The sequence below is a fragment of the Sinocyclocheilus anshuiensis genome, unplaced genomic scaffold (genome assembly GCF_001515605.1).
Source record: "Sinocyclocheilus anshuiensis isolate Anshui unplaced genomic scaffold, SAMN03320099.WGS_v1.1 scaffold358, whole genome shotgun sequence".
Taxonomy (NCBI): Eukaryota; Metazoa; Chordata; class Actinopteri; order Cypriniformes; family Cyprinidae; genus Sinocyclocheilus; species Sinocyclocheilus anshuiensis.
In genome coordinates this window covers 130,423-147,878 of record NW_015546036.1, presented here as the reverse complement: position 1 = coordinate 147,878, position 17,456 = coordinate 130,423, and the positions used below count along the sequence as shown (strand labels likewise).

At 36.1% G+C, this 17,456-nt stretch overlaps 1 protein-coding gene across 1 annotated transcript in view; it reads left to right on the top strand.

Annotated features, from left to right (window-relative positions):
* The first annotated feature begins 3,990 nt into the window (after positions 1 to 3,990).
* Positions 3,991 to 17,456, top strand: part of LOC107698842 (procollagen-lysine,2-oxoglutarate 5-dioxygenase 1-like) — a 20,031-nt gene continuing 6,565 nt past the window's right edge. Inside the window, exons 1-15 of the mRNA XM_016499967.1 lie at positions 3,991 to 4,257; positions 5,222 to 5,313; positions 6,398 to 6,531; positions 6,640 to 6,803; positions 8,054 to 8,166; positions 8,348 to 8,411; positions 9,717 to 9,814; positions 9,928 to 10,029; positions 10,646 to 10,777; positions 13,332 to 13,453; positions 13,609 to 13,713; positions 14,799 to 14,924; positions 15,850 to 15,991; positions 16,080 to 16,193; positions 16,308 to 16,373. Coding sequence (XP_016355453.1) covers positions 4,173 to 4,257; positions 5,222 to 5,313; positions 6,398 to 6,531; positions 6,640 to 6,803; positions 8,054 to 8,166; positions 8,348 to 8,411; positions 9,717 to 9,814; positions 9,928 to 10,029; positions 10,646 to 10,777; positions 13,332 to 13,453; positions 13,609 to 13,713; positions 14,799 to 14,924; positions 15,850 to 15,991; positions 16,080 to 16,193; positions 16,308 to 16,373 — 1,659 coding nt within the window. The 5' untranslated portion in view covers positions 3,991 to 4,172. The remainder of the gene's footprint in view (positions 4,258 to 5,221; positions 5,314 to 6,397; positions 6,532 to 6,639; positions 6,804 to 8,053; positions 8,167 to 8,347; positions 8,412 to 9,716; positions 9,815 to 9,927; positions 10,030 to 10,645; positions 10,778 to 13,331; positions 13,454 to 13,608; positions 13,714 to 14,798; positions 14,925 to 15,849; positions 15,992 to 16,079; positions 16,194 to 16,307; positions 16,374 to 17,456) is intronic.

Genomic DNA, 17,456 nt, shown 5'->3' with positions numbered 1-17,456 from the left:
TAGTTACTTGAAAAAAGTAATCTGATTACGTAACTTGCGTTACTTGTAATGCGTTACCCCCAACACTGGTTATAAATGTATATTAATTAAAATGTAATTATATTAATATAATATTCAAGTATTGTGTTTTAAATGATATTTGCTGAAAAAAAATTACTTTTGCTGAAAAGCCTATAATAATGTGTCTAATTTCAAGTTCCTTTGTGACAGCTATCATAGGATGACAACACATGTTCAACAAAATGTATCTTTTGCTTGTTTTTAAGACAAAACTTTAACTTACCATGAGAAATATTATACAATTATTAAATTAATTATTATTATTAAATATTACCTGACGTAATTATTATTATCATCTATTTTTAGTATTATTTATTTCCCCCCCAGTTAATTTTAAACACAAATTCAGACAGACACAGTTGTCACACTTTTTTTTATTAATTTCTCAGACTAAAGGCCCGTTCACACCAAGCACGATAACTATAAAGATAACTTTATCGTTATCTTTATAGTTATCGTTCTTGGTGTGAACGGGGCTTAAGTTAAAGTTTAGTCATAAACACACACACACACACACCGTGGGCTCCAGCTTCTCTGTAGGCTGCGTGTGGTCAGGACTCAGGGGTCTTCTGGTGAAGAGGGGCGGGGAAAGGCTGAAGTGGGCAGGCTTGTGTTTGTTCGGGAGCGTACAACTAACTTTCTCTGGAGGAAAGGCATTATTTCATCAGTCGCCGTGTTGCTGTGGAGGTCTGCAGAAGAACAACGGGTCAGAAATGAGAGGAGTGCTGGTCGTCCTCGCGTGTCTGTTTGCGTCCTTTTCTCCGCTCGCCTGTAATCAGCAGGGCTCGATCCCCGAGGGTAAGGCTATGATTTCAGCTCCTCTCAGTCTCAGGTAAACACACACCATAACCTAACTCGCTACTGCAGTGTCACCAGGGTTGATAGTAAGGGGTCGTTGCAAACCTGACATGCTAGGCGAAGTTAGCCAGACGCACCGCTGACGTGGACCCCTTCTTCACACAGATTTAATAATAATAATAATAATTTATGCGTTTAGCAGACGCTTTTATCCAAAGCGGCTTACAGTGCATTCAGGCTATACATTTTTTACCAGTATGTAAAAAATACCAGATATCAGCGCAGATTAGCTCGGTTCCTTTACCATAGCGGTTTTTACTGTAGTAAAAGTGTTTTTTTTTTTTGGCGTATTTATTGCTATTTGTAAAATCAGTTTTACAACAAATACCATGGTTAAACTATGGTTAGTGTAGCAAAACCATTGTTAATTTGCGGTTACCATGGTTTATCTATAGTAACGTTTTACTAAGTAACTAACTTTTTACTTTAAGTCCTTTTTTTAATTTATTTGTAGCGAAACCATGGTGATAAATTGCAGCAAATCACACTAAAACAACGCAGAAAGTTCTCAGATTTCTCAAACTGTAAATAATAGCAACAAAAATGCGAAATGTGAGTGCAACAAAGCACATTTGTTACATTGTACCTACACGCTCGTTTCCTCCTATAGCCAGATATTTTGAAAGTAACCTGGAATGCGCTGCAGGAAAAAAGCACACATTGTTCATACGATAGAAAACGCCTAAAGAAGTCTCACTTTCGCCGCAGAATTAGCTTTCTTGCGCCAGTGTGTAAGAGTAAGTTAATATTCCAGCTGTGCCTTGAGTTCCTGTCTGATCCTCGGAAGAGAGCAGTGGATGTGGGATACCCATTAGGATGTGCTCGTCCAGCACGTACACAGAGGAACTGCACTGCTGTGTGTTATTCACACTGAGTTGTGTTTTCTCTGTCTCAGGAGATCTTCTAGTGCTGACTGTGGCCACGCAGGAGACCGATGGCTTCAGGCGCTTCTTGAGATCCGCAAAACACTTCAATTACACCATCAAGGTGAAGCACTTTATCAGCAGTTACTGTTTTGAAATAGTAGTTAATACATAGAATTTGGTAATGGGCAGTTAAACATTGAGCTTGGTAATAAAGTGCAACGTTTTCTATCTATACAGCACAAAATCTCATCTAAACACTTGATTAATCGTTTAATTTGATCGTCTCATCTGCTAATCAACATTTGAGAGATGCAGTCAGTCAAAACAGTTTTGAGGTTAATCTAATTTTGTTTCTCTGGAAAATAGTCATCTGTGACATTGGTTTATGTTGACTGTCAAAGTTTGTGTCGATTTGTTAATGAGGGATTTGTGGACACGTCAGTGCAGTGCAGTGCAGTGCAGTAAAAGATATCATTTTTATTTTGAAGTAAAAAGATCAAATTAAACCCTTGAGGTAAGATGGGCCCCTAGAACTGGCACAGAAGGACCCAAGTGGCATGCTGGTAGTGTTATTATTTTTAATACTTTTTGTAATCAATGGGGTTATAGGCTAAATAATTAAAATCATTCAGTTTAGAGTTGCTTTTATGACTAATCCTGGGCAATTAAATATGTAATTATGCCTGTATATATGTCATAGCATAAATTTACTTTTCAGATTAATCTTTTGTACTTGGCTTTTGCTCTGTCTGTCGTCGCTTATTAAATTATTCAACTAAATTGTCAAAATACAATTTTAAATTGAATAGTAGATTTAGTATTTTAATTTCCTGTAATAACACCTTAGTTGATGCATCATCATCCTGTATACTAAACTTGCCAAAAATATAATTCTCAACATTGCTATAAATCATAAAGCATAAATCATTACTACTGTACCTTTGATTTATTCTTCTGATGTATATAAATATGTCATTTTCATTATTCTATTAATCTAGTATCGTCCTGTCACATACAGCAGATATTACCATGATGCATGCTTAAAATCCCAAAACTAGGCTTACTTTTCGCAACAAAAGTGTTATTTCTTATGTTTTTTTTCTTGATTTCAGGGTTAAATATGATCTTGACATTTTTGTTAGATGCACCCTATATAACACAGTTCACGGCCTTTAATCTGCAGACATTCCTCTGCTGTTTTTTAGGTTCTCGGGAGGGGTGAAACATGGAAAGGTGGAGATTACATGTCTCCTCCAGGTGGAGGGCAGAAGGTGCGCCTGCTGAAGTCTGCTCTGGAGGACATACAGGACGAGAACAGAGTCATTCTTTTTGTGGATAGGTAGTTATGTCCATCATAATTATTCCTGCAATATGCTGATTTGTACTGTCTCAGCGATCAGTGTTGATCATTGACAGTAACGATTGTTTATGCTTGGGCTTTCCACAGCTATGACGTGATCTTTTCTTCTGGTCCGAGAGAGCTGCTGAAGAAGTTTCAGCAGGCCAAGCACAGAGTTGTGTTTTCTGCCGAGACGCTCATCTGGCCGGACCGTCACCTGGAAGACAAGCATCCTCATGTCAGAGAAGGGAAGAGGTTCCTTGGAGCAGGAGGCATGTATTCCTCTCTTATTCTGTTACCGTTACTCAAGAGCTTTAGATGTACTGTTAGCTCTGTTAGCTCAATTCTGTGTAGTTTTGGATTCGATATGATACGAGTTATTGGTGTGTTCAAGTTCTCCTGGGATGTTCATTTAGTGGTTGGAAGTGAATACACAACGTTAACTCTCCTTAGTTGGCACAAGATGTCAATGTCCTTTTCTACAAACAAATACAGCAGTATTTTTTTTTAAATTCTACTTCTGCAAAAGGATGAATGAAGAATGTGCATCAGTGTGTTTTTGCTTTTTTATGTTTTTATTCAACATATGAAGGTGTGTAACCTGATTTATTACATATTTTATCATAATTGTGCAATACTATAATATTTTGTATATGAAGTGATTCCAACGATATCGTTTCTCTGTGCCTTTATCGTTATAGTTGTGGTGTGGACTCTGCTATTCATTAATACTGAGAACGATTTTTAGAACTATATCTTTATCGTTATCTTTATCGTTATCTTTATAGTTATCGTTCTTGGTGTGAACGGGGCTTAAGTTAAAGTTTAGTCATAAACACACACACACACACACCGTGGGCTCCAGCTTCTCTGTAGGCTGCGTGTGGTCAGGACTCAGGGGTCTTCTGGTGAAGAGGGGCGGGGAAAGGCTGAAGTGGGCAGGCTTGTGTTTGTTCGGGAGTGTACAACTAACTTTCTCTGGAGGAAAGGCATTATTTCATCAGTCGCCGTGTTGCTGTGGAGGTCTGCAGAAGAACAACGGGTCAGAAATGAGAGGAGTGCTGGTCGTCCTCGCGTGTCTGTTTGCGTCCTTTTCTCCGCTCGCCTGTAATCAGCAGGGCTCGATCCCCGAGGGTAAGGCTATGATTTCAGCTCCTCTCAGTCTCAGGTAAACACACACCATAACCTAACTCGCTACTGCAGTGTCACCAGGGTTGATAGTAAGGGGTCGTTGCAAACCTGACATGCTAGGCGAAGTTAGCCAGACGCACCGCTGACGTGGACCCCTTCTTCACACAGATTTAATAATAATAATAATAATTTATGCGTTTAGCAGACGCTTTTATCCAAAGCGGCTTACAGTGCATTCAGGCTATACATTTTTTACCAGTATGTAAAAAATACCAGATATCAGCGCAGATTAGCTCGGTTCCTTTACCATAGCGGTTTTTACTGTAGTAAAAGTGTTTTTTTTTTTTGGCGTATTTATTGCTATTTGTAAAATCAGTTTTACAACAAATACCATGGTTAAACTATGGTTAGTGTAGCAAAACCATTGTTAATTTGCGGTTACCATGGTTTATCTATAGTAACGTTTTACTAAGTAACTAACTTTTTACTTTAAGTCCTTTTTTTAATTTATTTGTAGCGAAACCATGGTGATAAATTGCAGCAAATCACACTAAAACAACGCAGAAAGTTCTCAGATTTCTCAAACTGTAAATAATAGCAACAAAAATGCGAAATGTGAGTGCAACAAAGCACATTTGTTACATTGTACCTACACGCTCGTTTCCTCCTATAGCCAGATATTTTGACATTTTTTTTGATAACCTGGAATGCGCTGCAGGAAAAAAGCACACATTGTTCATACGATAGAAAACGCCTAAAGAAGTCTCACTTTCGCCGCAGAATTAGCTTTCTTGCGCCAGTGTGTAAGAGTAAGTTAATATTCCAGCTGTGCCTTGAGTTCCTGTCTGATCCTCGGAAGAGAGCAGTGGATGTGGGATACCCATTAGGATGTGCTCGTCCAGCACGTACACAGAGGAACTGCACTGCTGTGTGTTATTCACACTGAGTTGTGTTTTCTCTGTCTCAGGAGATCTTCTAGTGCTGACTGTGGCCACGCAGGAGACCGATGGCTTCAGGCGCTTCTTGAGATCCGCAAAACACTTCAATTACACCATCAAGGTGAAGCACTTTATCAGCAGTTACTGTTTTGAAATAGTAGTTAATACATAGAATTTGGTAATGGGCAGTTAAACATTGAGCTTGGTAATAAAGTGCAACGTTTTCTATCTATACAGCACAAAATCTCATCTAAACACTTGATTAATCGTTTAATTTGATCGTCTCATCTGCTAATCAACATTTGAGAGATGCAGTCAGTCAAAACAGTTTTGAGGTTAATCTAATTTTGTTTCTCTGGAAAATAGTCATCTGTGACATTGGTTTATGTTGACTGTCAAAGTTTGTGTCGATTTGTTAATGAGGGATTTGTGGACACGTCAGTGCAGTGCAGTGCAGTGCAGTAAAAGATATCATTTTTATTTTGAAGTAAAAAGATCAAATTAAACCCTTGAGGTAAGATGGGCCCCTAGAACTGGCACAGAAGGACCCAAGTGGCATGCTGGTAGTGTTATTATTTTTAATACTTTTTGTAATCAATGGGGTTATAGGCTAAATAATTAAAATCATTCAGTTTAGAGTTGCTTTTATGACTAATCCTGGGCAATTAAATATGTAATTATGCCTGTATATATGTCATAGCATAAATTTACTTTTCAGATTAATCTTTTGTACTTGGCTTTTGCTCTGTCTGTCGTCGCTTATTAAATTATTCAACTAAATTGTCAAAATACAATTTTAAATTGAATAGTAGATTTAGTATTTTAATTTCCTGTAATAACACCTTAGTTGATGCATCATCATCCTGTATACTAAACTTGCCAAAAATATAATTCTCAACATTGCTATAAATCATAAAGCATAAATCATTACTACTGTACCTTTGATTTATTCTTCTGATGTATATAAATATGTCATTTTCATTATTCTATTAATCTGGTATCGTCCTGTCACATACAGCAGATATTACCATGATGCATGCTTAAAATCCCAAAACTAGGCTTACTTTTCGCAACAAAAGTGTTATTTCTTATGTTTTTTTTCTTGATTTCAGGGTTAAATATGATCTTGACATTTTTGTTAGATGCACCCTATATAACACAGTTCACGGCCTTTAATCTGCAGACATTCCTCTGCTGTTTTTTAGGTTCTCGGGAGGGGTGAAACATGGAAAGGTGGAGATTACATGTCTCCTCCAGGTGGAGGGCAGAAGGTGCGCCTGCTGAAGTCTGCTCTGGAGGACATACAGGACGAGAACAGAGTCATTCTTTTTGTGGATAGGTAGTTATGTCCATCATAATTATTCCTGCAATATGCTGATTTGTACTGTCTCAGCGATCAGTGTTGATCATTGACAGTAACGATTGTTTATGCTTGGGCTTTCCACAGCTATGACGTGATCTTTTCTTCTGGTCCGAGAGAGCTGCTGAAGAAGTTTCAGCAGGCCAAGCACAGAGTTGTGTTTTCTGCCGAGACGCTCATCTGGCCGGACCGTCACCTGGAAGACAAGCATCCTCATGTCAGAGAAGGGAAGAGGTTCCTTGGAGCAGGAGGCATGTATTCCTCTCTTATTCTGTTACCGTTACTCAAGAGCTTTAGATGTACTGTTAGCTCTGTTAGCTCAATTCTGTGTAGTTTTGGATTCGATATGATACGAGTTATTGGTGTGTTCAAGTTCTCCTGGGATGTTCATTTAGTGGTTGGAAGTGAATACACAACGTTAACTCTCCTTAGTTGGCACAAGATGTCAATGTCCTTTTCTACAAACAAATACAGCAGTATTTTTTTTTAAATTCTACTTCTGCAAAAGGATGAATGAAGAATGTGCATCAGTGTGTTTTTGCTTTTTTATGTTTTTATTCAACATATGAAGGTGTGTAACCTGATTTATTACATATTTTATCATAATTGTGCAATACTATAATATTTTGTATATGCAATTTTGCTAGTTTTATTGTAAATGAAACAAAAAAACAAAAATTACAGCCAACTCAGAAACTGGAGCTCAAAGAAAATAAAGCGTTCCCCACTCATAATTATGACATGACGTCATAATTATGGTGTTGATGTGCGTTCATCTCATAAATACGATCTTTCCAACATGCATCATATATTTCACCACAAAATCAAAAGAGTAAATGAATACATTTGATTATATTTAAATACAAAGAGGCTCTTTTTAGGACCATTAAGATCACGTTTTATTATTGTAATACAACAGTAAAAAAAAAAATAAAAATTGTTCTGTTCAGTATACTATTAAAATGTCTTTGAAAAATCATTACAATTCAAACTACATATATACAATTATACTTTACTTTTCTGATTACAGTAGGTGCTGTAATTGGGTTTTTGTTTATTTCAAAGCCCTAAATTCAGCGATTATGAAATTATTAGTTTTAACAGTGGATGAATGCTAAAGTTTTGGAGGCAATGGTGCATGGAACAGAATGGAAGCAAATCATTGCATGTAATAATCCCTTGTATCATCACCAACTAAATCTCTTTTAACCTTGTATATTCTAGTCTTTGTACAGAGTTAACTTTACCAAGAAAGAACTGCTTTACTAAGACGTTTGAGGCTTCTTCCTTTTTTAATTTCCTTTCTCACAATCTCTCAGAATGTTCCAGAAACACTCATACTTATAGAGGGATGTCAAACAGATGAGAAATAATCAGACTAATAATTAAAAGATAAGCTTAAATCATCCAATTACACATCTAAACCAGGTAATCATAGGTTGTTTTGTGTCTATTTATAGGCTTTTTCAATTGTAACACTAGATGTTTTTTTTTTTTCTAGGCTTCATTGGCTATGCACCCAATCTTAAAAAGATGCTTTTGGACTGGTCAGGAGCAGATAGTGAAAGTGACCAACTCCATTTCACCAAGATATATATCAACCCGGAGAAAAGAGTGAGTGTTTGAGTATAGTTTGTTGGATATAGCGTGGTTTCCTGAAACTTTATTGCTCCGTTTTAAGATCTTTAGGCTTGTTTTCAGAATGCACATTCAAGTTCACAGTTTCAGTCATGACACATATTAAATGTGTTTATGCTGCGTTTTATCGTTTTCTTCCCTGTCATTTCCTCTTTAGAAGTCTATAAATATAACTCTGGACAACAAGTGCAGATTGTTCCAGAATCTTCACGGAGCTCTTGGTAAGTGTATCATTTTGTGTCCTTACAGCCTGCTTTAGAAATAAAGCTGTTTAAGGAGCCTTCTGCAAAATTCTCACTAGCATCAGCTCTCTGAAGAAAAACATCCTTTTTTATGGTCTCCAAAGTGCAGCGTCAGTACAGTTCTCGCTCTCTGATACCTGCTGGGACGTTTCCTCTTTCTGTAGCCTTTCGGTTTAATGAGGAATCGCTAATGCAATGCTTTGCTGAGGGTCTCAAATGCTCTTGTTTGAGTTTAAAGCTGTGCTCTGCTCGCCTGGCAGCTGCAGTTTTGACTCACTGCCAGATTGTGGGAGTTGCCTGTAATGGCATTTGTGGCTGTAATGTCAGAGCTGACTGTGAGATGTGCCTGTGCACACGTACACCATCGCAGCTGGACACTACAGCCCTGGTGTGCCACACTGCAGCTGGAGTTTGTGTCCGTTTTGTTATTATAGCACATAAATACTTAGGCATGCTGCCATTTGTAAGAGATTAATAACTATAAAGTAAACAAGGGTTTGTAGACTACTAGTTCATATAAGTTGTCATTGTGTGGATCAGTAATTCAGTTTCAAATTGACCTAAGGAACTATAGTGACGTTTTATCCTTGAGATCCACAAAATTGGCTTTTTCCTGGTCCCAAAGTGTATTTCAAAGAAGAAAAAAAAGGCTACACTTTAATTTAGGCTGTGTTGTTGCAGTGTAATCATGCTGTACATTTAAGTACAGAGTGATGTTAATTGACAGCATGTACTTATTAAAGGGTTAGGGTTTTGATTTATCATGCAATAATTGACTGTTATTGCATCAGTAAGTACAAGTAATGTGAAACAAGGACACTGTACAATAAAGTGATACAAACACTGTAAATGCATTGCATATTAATATTGATGCAGTAACTTTTGGTAAGAAAGCAAGAAGAAGAACATTAAGAAACATTAGTGTGAACGTTGCTGCTATGAATCCCTCATTCATCCTCAGTTAATATCACATCCATTGGAATTCATTTCCTGGTTCTTCATCATCTGAAAAGTTCACTGTTTCAGCTTCAAAAGGCTGTTTACAAAGCTTCCTTTCTCTTTCTAGATCAGAGGTATCCATTACAGATACCCAAGAGAGATTCTTTCAAACATTTATGGAGGAGATCCTTTATAAGTGGGCCAGTGGATACTTCTGGCCATTTAACTGACCATATAACTACTACACAATGATTCAAGCAGAATTCAACTGCAGCACTGAATGATTATGTCTGTGGAATTTGAATTAGAATGTTAGTGCTAATCATTTTTTAATTGCATGAACAGATGAGGTGGTGCTGAAGTTTGAAGATGGACGTGTGCGAGCCAGAAATGTGCTTTATGACACGCTGCCTGTTATTATCCATGGCAACGGACCCACCAAAGTAAAACCATTTACTGTTATGATCCAAATAACTGTAACGTGAAAGCAAGATCTTTTCTGTGGCTTTCTGCCTTCTTCAGTTGAATCATTTTCGTGACATGCTGTTTCTTTCAGCTTCAGATAAACTACCTAGGGAACTATATCCCAAATCTGTGGACATTTGAGACTGGCTGCACAATTTGTAACGAGAATCTGCGATCGCTTTCTGGACTCCAGGTGGGCCTTACGTTTACTAGTATTAACATCAATGTTTTTTTATTATTATTAAATTAATCCTGAAAGCCATTTATAAAGGAATTTTTGTGTTTCGATATTTTGTTTAGATTGAATAGCTTTATATAAAACAACTTTAGTCAAATCCCCTTTTACAGCACTCCGCACATGACATGAAGTGAGAAAAAAACAAGATAATGTGGCCACAAATTAAGAATGAGCTCTTATGACTTATTAATTAGTTCCCTTCTTTTAGACAAATCAAACAAAACAGTGCAAAAACGAAGGAAAGATTTTATAAATCAAGGCCACAAATTATTAATTTGTGTGAACAAATTCTTAATTCATGGCCATAATATCTATTTTTTTTTATTCCGCATGTTATGCGAGTGGCTCCGTACAATTTCATGATTAAATATTCTTGTAAAAATAGATATCAAAAAGAGATATTAATCAAGTAAATTAATAAAAGTCAAATAGCTGCACATTTTCACTGTTTAAGTCATAAGCATTCATAGACACTTCTATAAGTAGCTAAAACATATACATTTCAGCAGAAATTTAGCTTTAGCTGAATAATTGTTTGGTTTATTAATTGTTTGTCTTTTTTTATCTGCAGGAGAGTGAATATCCGGTGGTGGTCATTGGGATCTTCATCCAGCAGCCCACACCCTTTGTCACTGTGTTCTTTGAGCGCTTACTTAACCTCAAATACCCCAAAAACCGGCTCCAATTATTCATCTATAATCAGGTAAAATATTATGTTCAGTTTATAACTATAACTCTGCATTTTTTAACAGTTAAGCAGTAACACTTTACAATAGCTATGTTTCCATTCAAAGTTACGAATTAAGGCCTTTTCACACTGAACGCGAAAATTGGCACGAATGTTCGGCGCGATGACGCTTTTGAATCGAAACAGTAGATCCCTATGGGGCTATTCACACCAAGCGCGATCATTCGCCACGCGAAAAAGCGAAGATTTTTTTTGTCCTGTGTGTCGATTTTTTTCCCCGTCGCTCTGCGGCGAAACGGGCCGTCCAATGAGATTTGAGCTTAGATCACGTGCCCGGAGCAGCTGCTGTTGCTCAAAAGGACGAGAACAGATTTATTTTCACATGTTCTTAATATAATTTCTATTAATTCTCCACTGAATTATGTGATCTGGAGAGCACTGTCTGTTTTCTTCCATGTGCGCGAGTGTTATGAGTCAGAGCGTGTTCACTCTTAAGATCTTCCGTATTAAAAAAAAGTCGAGTGAAACATTTTTCTACACATGAAATATGAGAGCAAATAGACATGATTATGATGATATATTTTCTGTATGTTTTTGTATGCAGCTCATGGTATTTTTTATAACAATAAAGGATGTTTATGACAAATGATAAGTGTAGCATTATTAAACATACAAAGAGTGCTTGTCTGCCTATTATAGAATCAAAATCAACAATAGATCACAATTGGAAGTTATTACAAACACTCGATGATGGTTTAAAATGGGTTTTAAGCAAATGCATTAATAATTACATACATTTTCATGTGTAGCTTGTAGCTCTAATTATATTTTAGAATGTATTCTTGTAAGCATTATAGATAGTTTGTGTTTCTGGTGTAGAACCAAACTTTATTTATCTTAATTTAATGCTGTATATTGAGCAGCGGACGATGTTAAATCCATATACGAAATCCATATCTGAGGAAAAATGCGTTGTTGGTCGGCGCCACCTAGCGTGCAGGTGTGAATTAGCAGAAGGCGATCAATCGTTTCGTGCTCGGTGTGAAAGCACCGTTCGTCGGTGATTCGCCTCGCTTTTTCGCATCGCACTCAGTGTGAAACGGCCTTTAAACTTGTGCGCAAAATTGGAATATCGCATAAAAAAATTTGCGAATAAAAGCACCGTTTCCATCCAGTGAGTTGAAGATAACAAAATCGTCACTTCCCGATTAACTTGCGCTAAATATCAGCAAAAAAAATAAAATTTGCTGCAGTAGGAGAAGGCACTGTATATAATCATTTTTGTATACAATAAATTACGAGCTTCAGAGCGCGCATTTGCGAATAAAAGCACCGTTTCCATCCAGTGAGTTGAAGATAACAAAATCGTCACTTCCCGATTAACTTGCGCTAAATATCAGCAAAAAAAAAAAAATTTGCTGCAGTAGGAGAAGGCACTGTATATAATCATTTTTATATACAATAAATTACGAGCTTCAGAGCGCGCAGATGAAACGCGGTCATGTTATCTTATTTTCAGAGTCTGCGGTTTAGGAACGCAGTTCGGGGAGTTAATTATAACGAAGCACTTTGACGAGACTTTGCTCAAGCATTTTGGAATGACAAAACTAGCATTTCAGATGCTGTGCAATGTCCAGCTTTATACTGTCCCACCGCAAAGTCACGTCTTTTTTGATGCGCATTAAGGAATTTATTAAAAGTCTTTCCATCGTAGTTTAGACTCATGTTTTCTTACTGGATAAGAAATTTATCTTACTTAGTTGAGTACACAAGTTTTATGCGCATTTTTTGAATTCATGCGCATCTTGGCGTTTCCATCCAGCGTTTTTTTTATGCGATATCCCAAAATGTGCATAAAAATAGCGGGATGGAAACATAGCTACTAAGGTTTCATTTGTTAACATGAACTAGGGTTAGGGTTAGGACTAACCCTAACCCTAACAATGAACAATACTTGTACAGAATTTATTAATACTAGACTATATTAATTTCAACACTTACTAGTACATTCTTAAACTCAAAAGTTGTATTTGTTAACATTAGTTAATTTACTGTGAACTAACATTTATATCGTTACTAACATTAACAAAGATGGATAAACGCTTTAAAATTTGTCATTGTCAGTTCATGTTAGTTAATGCATTTACAAACGTTAACAAATGGGACTTTATTGTGAAGTGTTCACAAATAAGCTCTTAAAATGACGAAAGTCCTTATTGGAGTTTATTTTTAAAGGCATAATGAGGTAATTATGTATAAAATGAGCATTAAATGTAACTTAAGAGTTATGTGAATCAGGACATGTGAATAAGATCAGTATCAGGAAACTGTTAAATACATTGAGCCTGTTGAGTATCATATGATATTCTTTTCATAAGTTGGGTCTTTATTGTTAAAGGCGTATCAGATCAGATTGAATGTCATTAAGCAGCAGTTTTTCACATGAACCTTTTGTATATTAATGAATCGGGTTGCCTACGTTGTTCATTATTGTCATTCTTCATAGATGTTTTTTTTATGTTCAATACATATAATGAGGAACAATACTTTGGATTTATATCTTTTGCAGGAATCACACCACGAACCCCACGTACGCACATTTCTAGAGTATCACGAGTCTGAATACCAGGGTGTGAAGCTGATTGGACCAGAGGAGGGTATAGATCCTGTGACCTCACGTAATATTGGCTTGTGAGTGGGCTTTTCAATATTTATTTTTATTAAAAAATTAAATTTGAATACTTTAATGACCATATCAAACCGCATATAGTTTGTCATTGCACAAATGGCTCCTTTGTGCTTTGGATATTCCATTGATCTCGTTTTTTCTATTTCTATTTCTGCAGCGATATGTGTCGAGACAACATTGACTGTGAATACTTCTTCAGCGTAGACGTGGATGTGGTTTTAAAGAATGAAGACACACTTAGAATCCTTATTGAGCTCAATAAGTAAGTGAAGAAGTAAGACTTGAAGTATAGAATGAACTTGACAAATGAAGGCAAGGCTATGTTTTCTTTGTTGAGTTCAAGTCCTCTATTGAAATATAGTAATGTAACTGGTGGCTTTAAATGAATATTACAGATATTTAACAAATAAAGCTGTATGGACAGCATGCACAAATACTACACGTACAGTAATGCACTTATAATGGAAACCTGTGGGTCAAATTGTGGAGGATTTAAAAAAATAAATGTGAATGTGTTTTATTACATGGCTTACATGAATTATACTACTTTCTAATGAATTTTCAGCATCATTACACCAGTCTTCAGTGTCACACGATCCTCAGAAATCATTCTAATATGCTGATTTGCTGCTCAATTCTTATTATGGTAAACATTACTTATTAGTATTAATGTTGAAAACTGTTTTTGCTAATTAATATTTTTGCGTAAACTGTGAAAGACTACCAGTCAAAGGTTTGGGGTAAGTAAGGTTTAAAAAAAAAAAAAAAAAAACTTTTACTCAGCGAGTGAATTTATAACAGCTAAGGGGCGTTGTTAGGTACGACGTGGAGCGGAGTGCCTAAAACCCCCTTAGCTGTTATAAATTCACTGTAAACCACGGCTTCACGGGGCTTATTGCTTTATTAAATGAATCAAAAGTGACAGTAAAGATATTTATAAAGCTACAAAAGATTTCTGTTTTGAATAAACGTTGTGCTTTTCAGCTTTCATCAAAGAATCATGAAAAAAAATGGATCATGTTTTCCTTAAAAATATTAAGCAGCAAAATCTGTTTTCAGCATTGATAATAATAAGAACTTTTATTAATAACTGAGCACCAGTAATAACTGATTACAAATCAGCACATTTATATGGTTTCTGAAGGATGGTGTGACACTGAATGCTGGAGTTTCCTGATATTGATATTTCTGATACTGATTTTTATTTATTGATTTTTTTAACATGTTCAGATTCACATAACTCTTAGGTTTAATGCTCATTTTATATATAATTACCTCATTATGCCTTTAAAGCCATAATTCTTTTTTTTCTAATGATTTGATTGTAATCATTTTTGTTTTTCATAGGCCTTTCATTGCACCAATGATGACCAAACCCGGGCTTCTGTGGACAAACTTCTGGGGCGCTCTCAGTGCGGACGGGTACTACGCCAGATCAGAGGATTACGTGGACATAGTTCAAGGACACCGCGTGTAAGTTGGTGTTTAGTTCATTTCATTTGTTCTGTGATATGATTGAGAATCCACAGAGATACACTACCAGTCAAAAGTTTTTGAACAGTATGATTTTTAATGTTTTCTTTTTTTCTTTTTTTTTTAAGAATTCTCTTCTGCTCACCAAGCCTGCATTTTTGCACGGCAAAAACAGTAATATTGTGAAATATTTTTACTATTTAAAATTACTGGTTTCTATTTCAATATATTTTTAAATGTAATTTACTTCTGTGATCAAAGCTGAATTTTCAGCATCATTACTCCAGTCTTCAGTGTCACATGATCTTCAGAAATCATTCTAATATGCTGATTTGATGCTCAAGAAAAATTTTTATTACTATTTTCAATATTTAAAAAAGTTGAGTACATTTTTTCAGGATTCTTTGATGAATAGAAAGATCCAAAGATTATCATTTATTTGAAATAAAAAGCTTTTGTCACATTATACACTATATTCAAAAGCTTGGAGTCAGTATAATTTATTTAGTTGTTTTTTTGGGGGGGGGGATTATAGAAATTAATACTTTAATTTAGCATGGATGCTTTGAATTGATCCAAAGTGATGATAAACACATGTATAATGTTACAAAAGATGTCTATTTCAAATAAATGCTGTTCTTCTGAACTTTCTATTCATCAAAGAATCCTGAAAAAATGTACTCAACTCTTTTAAATATTGAAAATAGTAATAAAAATTTTTCTTGAGCATCAAATCAGCATATTAGAATGATTTCTGAAGATCATGTGACACTGAAGACTGGAGTAATGATGCTGAAAATTCAGCTTTGATCACAGGAATAAATTGCAGTTTAAATATATTAATTTCAATTAGTAAAAATATTTCAAAATGTTACTGTTTTTGCTGTACTTTGGATCAGTCACATGTTCTCTGGTGCCTCCACAGGGGTTTGTGGAATGTGCCATACGTCTCTCACATATTCCTGATGAAAGCCGATGTATTGAGGACTGACCTCAAAGATCCTGACCTGTTTGAATCCGCAACGCTAGATCCGGATATGGCCTTCTGCTCCAAAGTTCGAAACAAGGTCAGACATTAAACCCAAGAAATAAATAATATATCTTACATCTTACAAGTATATATTGCTGATTGATATCTATACATTTCGTTCCTAGGGCGTCTTCATGTTCGTAACAAATGTGCACACTTACGGTCGAGTTTTATCGACTGAAAATTACCAGACAAACCACTTGCACAATGATCTCTGGCAGGTCTTTGAAAATCCTGTGGTAAGATAAAATCACAACAACATTTCATTGAATATTATACAAGACATTCTTGCTTTATTGTTTGCTCACAGTGTGTTTTTGCCTTATTGTTCTTTAATGTTTTCCCTGGAACAGGAATGGGAGGAAAGATACATTCATGAGAATTATTCCAAAGTTTTGAAAGATGGTTTCATAGAAACGGTGAGTTTTCAAACAAGGCATACGATCGGAGGCATCATGCACGTGCCCCCTCAGATTCTTGAGCCAAGTGGATTTCGAATGCAGCTTCCAAAAGACAAAAATATAGCCGAATAATATTTTTTATATTTGATACAATCACACCGGCATGATTAGATCGCTCAGTGCGGCACAGCATCAGCTGCTAAATACAAATCTGCGTCCGCTGGCTGGCGCTGAGCCAGAGACAGATGCGTTTTTAGAGCGCTGCGCATTATAACCAATCACACACGATTCTGTTGAGCTTATGAATGCAAGGACCAATCAGAGGTGTTCAGATGAGTCATCACTGAAACACGCTGTTTTGTTCACTTGCTCGCTGAATGAATTCTGCTCTCTGATGAATTCTCTCATCAGAAACAACAAAGTGCAGATGAGCGTAATGAGAGTTTAAATGTTCTTTGCATTCTTTCTGTACAGTGAAAGTGTTATAATTAGTAAATTACAATGTTTTCGCGCTGGAGCACAACCCACGCAAATAGATAATTCCGCACACAGCTGCACTTCCAGGTTTTCAAACAGAGATGGCGACAAAGAGGCAAAATTTACGGATTTGCAGCTTTAAGTAAAAAGACGGATTTCTATGCAAAGTTAATAGATTAAACTATTAGGCTACTTTGCCCATCGCCCATTATAGATCAACTAACTTAATCTATAAAGGTGCAAAATGCATTTACTTACACATATTTGAGAATCGAGATATATAGTTAACACGTTTGGGAATATTTTGAATAAAAAGGGAACAAAAAATGAATAAAACATAAGCCTATATCAGTTATATGTGTCGTGGCTGCTGTGTCTTCACTCGTGCCCCCACAAAAATATTGAGTGCGATAACAGCAGCATTTTCTGAAGATTACAGTTTTTAATATTACATACTGTATAGGATTATTGTCCTGTTTTTGAGAATATAAGGCTAGCTTTCAAAAGCTTGAGGTCAGCAATTTGTTAAAGGTGACATATCATGAAAATCTGACTTTTCCAGGTTTGAAGTGCTATAATCAGGTCCCCGGTGCATCTACCAACCAAGGAAACGTGAAAAAGATT